Below are 10,420 nucleotides of genomic sequence, written 5' to 3'. Positions count from 1 at the left end.
ACTAGATAAGTGGAAAAGGGGAGCTTCCAAATTCAAAGTGTCCCCATTTGCACTATAATATATCTATTGTTCTATTCATCAATCGTTTTACTTGGTCCACCATCATACTATAATTAATAGTATATATATATATATATGTAATAATATAATACTATGAACCAAAATGTTATACAATCTAACATAGAATATTATGAACCTGTTGTTTGCTATAATATAATATGAATTATCTCTTGGAAAACTTTGGAGAGATCCTATACAAAAAGTTGATTAATATCTCTCTTACTTGTCTCCTTAGTGAGTGGCGATAATATTTCTTATTATGTTGCCCATTGGGCTTACTATTATGTATATATATATACTAATTAATAATATTTAAATTTTGTTTATTTATAAACACAATTAAAAATCTTGATTATGTCTATGGAGTGTGACATCATGAATGGCACCTTTGAAATGGACAACTTTTAAGATTACTCTAATGATTTTTTTCATAATATACGTCGATGGATTTCAACTGGTTGGACCAATGAGAGTAGAAACTGAATCATTAAAATACTAGGGTTTGGTAGAGCAAGTCACACGAGGCTTAATTTTTAAGCAAACAAAAAAACATATGTAAGCTTTTTGGTTGCTTAATGTAGTTTATATATAATAGAGAAAACCCAATTAAGGGAAATGGTTGGTTAGAGCATAACATCATTAGGTATGGCTTACCCTTTTATATTTTCTTTGATTTTTAATTTTGTTGATATTATTATAATAATTGTATAAAAATGATATGATTGAAGTTTGATTAAACATATTAAGAAGATATTAGTATTTCCTCGATAACATTAATTAATGTGTTTGTATATTGTTTTCATATAAATATGTTAATTTTATTAAAGGTTTATTTGACCTTTAAATTAGTTTAAACTTCCACGAACTAGCAAGGAAATAGAGTTCTTAATATATACCTATATATTAATTAAGATGAAGTAATACTAGTCATAATGATCTTTTTATCATAATGCTCCACCATTATTCTATTACACAGTTTTGTCATATATGTGCGCTGGATATAATGTATTAAAGTTATAGGAAAATTGTTTAGTATTGACATTACCTTTATATTGGTATTAATTATTTATGGAAAGTCTTTTAAAAAATTTACTTGTATGAAAACAACATAACTTATATTAACAATATAATAATATATATAACTTTTAATATAACAAATTGTTTATTATTTAATTGGGAGAATTTTATTTTCCATAATATTTATATGAATTTAAATTTATTTATATGGAATAAAAATAAGAAACAGAATTTATAAAAATATAATAATAAAAAAATTCTTTTATATTCGAGGGTGGGTTTTTTTTCTCTTCTTGAAAGAGTGAAATATTGAAAGAGCAAAAATATATTTTAAAGAGAAAGTATATGAATAATTAATAATATTAAAATAATAATAATAATTTTGAATCATATGTTACACAACAACAAAAATTACAATTACCGGCGGAGGATCCCGCCGGTATTTTATATTACCGGCGGAGGTCCGCCGGTAAAACCCCACCGGTGATAATCGGTCGGTATTAACACCATTACCGACCGACTGACACCATCCGCCGGTATTGTATTATTACCGGCGGATTAATAGAGGCGGGGCCCGTCGGTGATGTGCAACGCTGTGTCCCATCGAAACCGTTTATTACCGGCGGATTCCGCCTCTAATAATCCGCCGGTATTAAATTACTAATATTAAAATAAAACAATTAATTTTATTTTATTTCTTAATAAATATACATATAATACTTATTTAAAAATAATAATATTTAACATATATTATAATTAATAACACAATTAATATTCAGCAAACAAAAATAACATTGTAATTAATCATAAAATTAACTTAATAAAATACAAATTGTCTCATTTTTATTACATATAAACTAATTATAAAATAAACATAATAAAATTTCAGTCTTAATATAATTAAAAAACATAATCTAATTATTATTGTTTTGATCAGGCCAACTTGGTGTAAAATATTCATTAAGATCAATATCTTGATCACTAGTATTAGGGCGCGGCAACGGTGGTGAAGCAAACTGTGGTGCTTGTGTAGAGTGATGCTGCGAAGATGACCTAAATTGTCGAGCATGTGGTCGCGGCGAGGGAGACTGATGCAAAAAACTCTCAAACTGACCATACCTCTGCTGCTGTGACGAACTCCCAAATTGACCATACATCTGCTGTGGATGCTGCTGCCTAGGATGTGACGTGTGAGATCCTGTAGGGAGGTCGGGGTAATAAAAAGGAGGGGACTGGGAGGAGCGTCCATACGTGTTTGGATAATTCTGTTGAGGTGGATACACATGTTGTTGTTGTGGCATCGACCAAGGAGGTGGACTTTGAGAAGATATATCACCTTCAGGTTGTGATGGTAAATATCTTTGGAGAAGGCTTTCAAACCGCGACTCAGCTTCTGTACTGGTATGCTGAGGATTACCAGATGGACCTTGTTGAGATTTCAACATCCGGATCTCTTCACGCATTGACTTAATTATTGCCGCCATAGTAGCAATGTCTTCCTGAGGTTGGGCCTGTGACTGACTTTGACTTGTGGAGCTGGAAGCTGATTTTTTCCCTTTGCCTTTGCTGTAACCTACTCCTCTTTGAAAGTCAGACCTCTCCCCAAGTACTTTACTCATAATCTCGTACTGATCGATCGACGAGGATTCAGCAGCAGATCCAATTTCAGATCCCTCCGTCGGTCCTTGAGACTGGCTTTGAAGTCGTGCCCTCTCAAGCTCTTCCGTCATTTTTTCCTGTTCATAAAAAGTGTTAGAAACATATCAGTAACATAGTTTAATGAAAATAATAACACAAAAGTTTCTCGAGCTGTGTCGTTGACAAAAACTTTTGTCGATTTTCTCAAATGGCTATCTTTCCAAGTATCAATAACATGTTCATCAGGGTTCGCCTATACAAATTTAGAGATAGGAAGTTAGAATGTAAAATTTTGTTAAATTAAATTAATATTTTTACTTACAAATTGGTGACGCTTAGCCGCCATCGATTTTGTGCCTTGCGTCGATGTATACTTCATTTCTTTTCTGTTTTTCTTGTTTTGGTTGGATCGCGCGATAAATTTTGAGCTAAAAAACAACTGAACAATATCTTTCCAACTCTCCTTGGAGCAATGGTCAGGTGGGGCAACTAAAACACTCTGCAAATCTTCCGGATTAGAGTAATATTTTTTGAAGTGAGTATGTCTGATGTTCTTTCTCTCAGAATATCTTTTGCGCATCTCTGTGTAGATAGTTTTCATAACTCTCTCGGGTTCTGGATGACCATCAACATTATAAAAATACTACATTAAAAATAACATGTTAGTTTAGTTTGTAAATTATTTCTACATTAAAAATTATACCACAAGTCTTGTTCTAAATTTGTACCTTCATCCTTTGTACGACTTGTTCCTTAAATTGTTGAGGTATATCAGCGAAATCCAAGTAATGTCCTGGCAACAACAAAGTGACTTGGAGGCCTATCTCGCGGACAAAAGCTTGGTCCTCCAAGCCAACCACTTTGTCCGTCCTAGGATCAAGCTGAAGATCTAGTGGCTTCCCGGCATTTCGCCGTCGAATTTCAAGTGGCTTCGAATTAGCCAGGCCACGACCCTTTCTTCTCGGCACTTCAGCTATCCACATTTTCAAGAATAACCAAAATTTGAAATATTAATATTATATTTAAACATTCGTTGAGCTTGACTTTCAAGCTATGAGCAAAATTTGAAAATTATTATTAACCTGACTCGCAGGAAGATGGTACTCTACTAGGATCTGGCGGGTCTAGACCTCCACCATCTCCGCCGTGAGAGGTGGCTATATCTGCTGACATTGTACTTAGGAACAAAAATGATTAGTTAGTATTAAATTGTTAGTTAGTATCAAATATCACCAATGGAAATGAACATCATGATTACAAGTCTCATATATTATATTTTAAACAATTGTCATTATTACAAAAATATAAAAACTAAGAAGAATAATCACTATCACTTTTATCATTAATTAAATTAACATCAATCGGAGACACATGATTAACATCATCTTCACAAATATCAACTAGCAATTCATCTTCTTCATCGACTTCTTCTTCGCCTAAGTCGTCATTTATGAAATTTTCATCTAATTGATCAGTAGGTGAATTTTGTATATTGCCAATATATGTTGCAGGTTCATGAGATTCCATAACCAACTACCGAGATCCATGGTCAACACAAAATTTGATGAGTTTATGTCATGTACGACATCAACATCTGCATCAGCTTCATCGTCCTTGATGTCCCAAATTTGACGGTGATTGACATCCTCAACAATTTTCCAGTGTCGGCCTCTAAGTAGATCATCGAGATAGAATACTTGCTTAGCTTGACTAGCAAGTATATAAGGCTCATCTTTGTACCATTCGCTACTGACGTTTATACTGGTGATATTATTTTCAGTGATTGTTTTCTTCTTGCTTGGATCAGTGTTAAACCATTTACACCTAAACAATGCAACTGAATATGCACCAGTGAAAGATAAGACCAGTACATCTTGAAGCGTGCCATAATAGTTAAAACCTTCAGTTCCCGCAACAGACACTCCACTATTTTGTGTGGTGCGCTTTTGATATCGGTCATAAGCGATAAATCGAACACCGTTAACTATACAACCTTCGTAGTATGTTGCCAAGTGATCTGACCCAGATGCTAAAGCTAGCAACTCATCACCATTCTCTAAAGATCCTTGTTTGTGCAAGTCATATATCTAAATAAATTAATAAACTTATATTAGAATGATAAAAATATCATTACAATAATAAAGGTTTAAAATAATCTCAATTTTACCTTCTTATGAAACCACTGGCGAAAATTTTTCTTCTGTAAATGATTATGATCACCATCTGGGAATTTCAGTTTGATCTCTACTAGGTGTTCGCTGTAAATTTGAATGCTTTGACTACATCAGATAAAATAATTTGGAATAAACATAAATTTCACTTTAAAGGGAAAAAACTTACTCTAAGTAACCCTGAATTTCGGGTGAATTGTTAATGATGAACCATTCAGCCATTTCACGAGTCGCAAGATCTAGAGGCTTGAGAGTTCCCTTTGTTAGGGGACGACATTGAGATTGAAACACAGTAAGGTGTCGTGGGACATACACCTCATCTTTATTGCGATCAAGATGATTAAATTTAGTTTCAACCCCTTTGAAATACATCGAACAAAATGTCATAGCCTCATCAGCGACATAGCCTTCAGCTATTGACCCTTCAGGACGAGCTTTATTTCCCACGTAGTTCTTCAATTTTTTCATGTACCTTTCAAAAGGATACATCCATCTCATAAATACCGGTCCACCCAAAATTGCTTCTTCAGGCAAATGTAAGACCAAGTGAATCATTATATCAAAAAAAGCCGGAGGAAAGATCAACTCCATCTTGCACAATATCTGAATAAGGTCTTTTTGTGCTTCCTCCATATCTGTAACATTTATAGTCCTCGAACATAGTTGCCTGAAAAAACTACATAGTTCATAAATGGTGGTCGATATATCTTTTGGGAGAAACTTGCGAACACCCACAGACAATAATCGTTGCATTATAACATGACAATCGTGGGATTTCAACCCAATGATATTTGTTTCATTCTCGATTACTTTTTTCTTCAAATTTGAACAAAAGCCATCTGGAAATTTCACTTCTTTAATAAATTGACAAAATTGTTGTCTCTGAGCAGGAGTTAACACGTAAGAAGCATGCGGCTTCATCAACTTTCCACTCTCATCTTCATATATCCACAATGATTCCCTTACTCCCATCTTCTTCAAATCATATCTTGCATTAGTGGTGTCCTTAGACTTATCATTGTCCAAGATTGTGCCGAGGAGACTATCACACACATTTTTTTCGACATGCATGACATCAATGTTATGTTTTAAAATGTTTGTACTCCAATAATCAAGCTCGTAGAAGATGCTTTTTTTCCTCCAATTTCTATCTTCCACAACTCTTCTACGTGTCACACCTCCAAACTGCAAGTGTTTTCCAAGAACTTGGGGTGGAAGGTTGTTCACTTGTTCTACTATTTCCTCACAAGTAAATCGTTTCGGAGGACGTCTTCTCTCAATTTGTCCATCGAACTCAGTGTTCCTTCTCATTCGATGTGTACTGGGCAAGAATCTTCTGTGACCAACATACAATGTCTTACTGATCACTCGAATGGAAGATGTGTCTTCATTACATGTAGGACAAGCTTTGTATCCCTGACCACTCCATCCAGAAAAACTACTTCGAGCTGGAAAATCATTGACTGTCCATAAAAGGGCTGCGCGCAGCTTGAACATAGTGTTGGTCGTACTATCTCTCGTAACAGCTCCGTTAGCCTACAACTCCTTCAACTCATCCACCAATGGTCTTATAAATACATCTATGTCCTTACCCGGTGATTTTGGACCAGGAATAAGGATGGTCAGCATCAAATTGTTGTCTTTCATACATAACCAAGGTGGAAGATTATAGTTCGCCAACACCACAGGCCACATGCTGTATGCCAGGTTCATGTTGCCAAATGGATTAAATCCATCAGCAGCTAAGCCTAAACGGACATTCCTAGGATCACTTGCAAAACCAGGATGATTGACGTCAAAGTTCTTCCACGCCGTCCCATCCACCGGGTGTCGCATCACTCCATCATCTTTCGATTTCCCAGTGTGGTGCCATAGCATGTCCTTCGCTGTAAGCCTTGAGCTGTATAGTCTTTTCAACCAGGGTGTCAATGGAAAGTAGCGCATCACCTTATGCGGCACCTTTTTTCCTTTAGTTTATTCAAAAGTAACCCATCGACTAGTTCCGGAAACTGGACATTCCTCTTTGTTTGCATGCTCTTTGTAAAATAAACAGCAATCATATTGGCACACATGAATCGACTCGTATCCCAACCCTAATTTCTTCAATCTCTTTTTAGCCTCGTAGTACGTTGATGGAATTTTATTTTCCTTCGGAAAGGAAATCTTTAACAACTTCAGTAATTCATCGAATATGTTGTTAGGAATCTTCCCTCTAACTTTCAAATGTAATAGCTTAGCTAAGAAGTTAAGGGAAGAAATCCAATCACATCCAGGATACAACTCAGCTTCAATCTCCTCAAATAACTCGTCGTAAAATTGACTTGCGCCACTATTGTCTACTTGCTCAGTTGTCGGTAAGAGGAAGTCCTCCACTATGGGAATCATCTCGTCAACTTCATCATCATCAACTACTTCATCAACAACATCTAGTTCCGCTTCCCCATGATAAATCCACCTCTCATAACCTTGATAAAACCCCTTATCGAATACATGTGCTTCGACAACAGGTAAAATTTCAAGCCTATTATTTATGCATCTGACACACGGACACCTAATTCTTCCATCAGAATCCTTATATTCCGAGGCCATCCTCAAAAAAGATTGTAGACCATTCCAATATTCTTGACAAGCACGATTTCTCAAAGTTGTCCAAGTCTTGTCAATCGCCATCTAGAGTGTTACAAGAGTTTGTGAGCTTTAGTAATGTGAATAGGAATGGATAACAAAAAAATTTTGTTATCATTTTTTAAATCTTATGCAATATTGTAATATTTTATGTTATTTTATGATGTTTTATTAGATAATGTTATTCAAATTTATAAAAAAAAATCATTTCATTATTTTATTGTTAATACTTTAAACTTATCATTTATCATTTATGTGCCGATATTCCTGTAATTGATGGTTGTAGTAAACAACCATCAATCACAAGCATACCGGGACAGAAAAAATAAATTATTATAAGATATGTAGTAATTTTTAATTAATCATTATTAATTATATAACATTAACTATTAAATTAAATAATTAACAATATTAACTATTTAATTAATCATTATTATTTTTTTGAGATTTGTATTACATTAAATTAAAGTATTTAAATAGATAATGTCATTTAATAAAAAATAAATTATTATAAGATATGTAGTAATTTTTAATTAATCATTATTAATTGTAAAAAAATTTATTAAATAAAATTTTCAATTTCTATATTAAAATAATTTTAAAATAGTTAATATTATTAATTATATAACATTAACTATTAAATTAAATAATTAACTATTTAATTAATCTTTATTATTTTTTTGAGATTTGTATTAAATTAAATTAAAGTATTCAATTATATAATGTCATTTAATAAAAAATAAATTATTATAAGATATGTAGTAATTTTTAATTAATCATTATTAATTGTAAAAAATTTTATTAAATAAAATTTTCAATTTCTATATTAAAATAATTTTAAAATAGTTAATATTATTAATTATATAACATTAACTATTAAATTAAATAATTAACAATATTAACTATTTAATTAATCATTATTATTTTTTTGAGATTTGTATTAAATTAAATTAAAGTATTTAAATAGATAATGTTATTTAATAAAAAATAAATTATTATAAGATATGTAGTAATTTTTAATTAATCATTATTAATTGTAAAAAAATTTATTAAATAAAATTTTCAATTTCTATATTAAAATAATTTAAACTATTCAACACAGTAAAGCAAAGAGAACTATCATTCTTACAATTGAAAAACTAATGTTGTTACAACCCACAACTAATCATTTATTCTCACAGTGAGCATGAAAGCATACTAAACTAAAACCAATACCGAAAATGTACAAATGAATCAATAACGAAAATGTAACAACCATCATATACATGTATAATTGAACAAGCATAAGAGTAACCTATTTTACTCTTATGTTATAGATACAGCATTGCCTATTTCATGATAGATATCTAACCACCAAGAGACATGACTAGTAAATAATAAAGAACACAATAATATATAGAACACAATAATCAATTATTAAATAGAACAGCACATACTTGTTTGTCTTCTTCCACCAAAATGGCAATAGAAATACTACCCAACACTGTAAACGAAAGTCTGAAATGAAAATACATACACACAATCAATTTTATACAATCAATTTCAGACATATATATATACCCAAAGTTGAATAATTTAAAATATACAACATACCGAGAAAACAGCCAAGTTTTATCGAAGTGAAACTCAACCCAAGTTGTCACAAGCCACCTGAAACAAAGTATATATATATATATATAAACGACATCTTATTGGAAAAATTAAAAATGAAAAATAAGTATGAAAATGGCGAAAGAGAGAAAGAGAGAACGAACTGTAAAATTAAACTAAAAATGGAGAAGGAGAGAAAACGGGTGAGGGAGACGAATGGGGGAAAAATGCCAAGAGAGACTATATAATATTATTACCGGCGGGTCTCCGCTGGTAATTAAATATCACCGGCGGATCCGCCGGTATTAACCCGCTGGTAATAAGACATCACCGGCGGGTCCGCCGATATTAACCCTCCGGTACTACGATATTACCGGCGGGTCCGCCGGTATTAACCCGCCGGTTATAACTATTACCGGCGGATCCGCCGGTATTAACCCGCCGGTATTAGTATTATCGGTGGGATCTCGCCGGTATTAAATTTATTTGAAATCGGTCTCCGGTACTACTTATTACCGGCGGGTTGTCCGCCGGTAATAAATAAAAAAAATTTTAAAAATAAAAAATAAGATTAATACTGGCGGAATTCGTTTTCCGCCGGTAAAGATTGTATTATTACCGGCGGACTATCTCCGCCGGTAATATTTCCGCTGGTAAATAACATTTTTGTTGTAGTGTTAACAGATGTTGATATTGATTCTTTTGTACACCACAAAATTATGATTCAACAGTGATAAATCATAATTGTATATATATATTTATATAAAAAAAGTATAATTTTGGCCCTCATGGTTTTTCCGAATACGTGATTAGCCCATGTGTTTTGTTAAATGACAATTCAGATTTTGTGTTTTACAAAGTGGATTAAAACAGTACCTAGATCCGCTTTTTATTAAAATATTTTTAATTATAAGATCAATTCTTGGGTCGTTTAAGATGAGATGAGTTCATAGTAGCGGAGAAGGTGGTTAAGATACTGAGAATGAAAGATTATATTTAAAATATTTTGACCAAAATAGGGTCTAGTGTACTATATTTTTATCCATTTTGTAAAACACATGGTCCAAATAGTAATTTAACAAAACACAATAGTCGATTAGGTATACGGGAGAAACACAAAAGTCAAACTGGTATGTTGACTAGCAATTTTGCTAACAACTAATTAAAACAAAGCTTAAAGAAATAGAAATTGAGATATAGGATTTTACGTGGTTCATTTTATGAATTAACTCTAGTCACTTGTATTTAGGATATTAAAAGCTTGCAAAATGTCAAGCTTCTATGGAGGTTTTAAGATAGCATTTTGGCAATACACTAAA

At 32.6% G+C, this 10,420-nt stretch overlaps 1 protein-coding gene and 1 long non-coding RNA gene across 2 annotated transcripts; both read right to left on the bottom strand.

The window, feature by feature from the left end:
• Positions 1–2,419: 2,419 nt before the first annotated feature.
• Positions 2,420–9,239, bottom strand: LOC133780187 (uncharacterized). Its single transcript, XR_009869164.1, has 3 exons — positions 9,105–9,239; positions 8,948–9,008; positions 2,420–2,543 (listed from the first exon to the last, which is right to left on the bottom strand). It is a non-coding gene; the product is annotated as an uncharacterized LOC133780187 (long non-coding RNA).
• Positions 2,791–3,854, bottom strand: LOC133812974 (uncharacterized). The gene is made up of 3 exons (XM_062246827.1): positions 3,444–3,854; positions 3,175–3,358; positions 2,791–2,813 (listed from the first exon to the last, which is right to left on the bottom strand). The coding sequence occupies exons 1-3, from the start codon at positions 3,696–3,698 to the stop codon at positions 2,791–2,793; spliced, it is 462 nt and encodes a 153-aa protein (XP_062102811.1). The 5' UTR covers positions 3,699–3,854.
• Positions 9,240–10,420: the final 1,181 nt, after the last annotated feature.

This window comes from Humulus lupulus, chromosome 1, assembly GCF_963169125.1.
Source record: "Humulus lupulus chromosome 1, drHumLupu1.1, whole genome shotgun sequence".
NCBI lineage: Eukaryota > Viridiplantae > Streptophyta > Magnoliopsida > Rosales > Cannabaceae > Humulus > Humulus lupulus.
The sequence above is the reverse complement of the archived record's forward strand: the minus strand, read 5'-3'. Positions and strand labels throughout refer to the sequence as shown.

What these genes read in the sequence shown, in the direction of transcription:
- LOC133812974 (XM_062246827.1), bottom strand. Translation starts at nt 3,698, where the DNA reads ATGTGGATAGCTGAAGTGCCGAGAAGAAAGGGTCGTGGCCTGGCTAAT. An exon ending in AAGTCGTACAAAGGATGAAG is followed by an intron (nt 3,359 to 3,443) that starts GTACAAATTTAG and finishes TTTTTAATGTAG; the next exon opens with TATTTTTATAATGTTGATGG. An exon ending in TGACCATTGCTCCAAGGAGA is followed by an intron (nt 2,814 to 3,174) that starts GTTGGAAAGATA and finishes TTTTATGAACAG; the next exon opens with GAAAAAATGACGGAAGAGCT.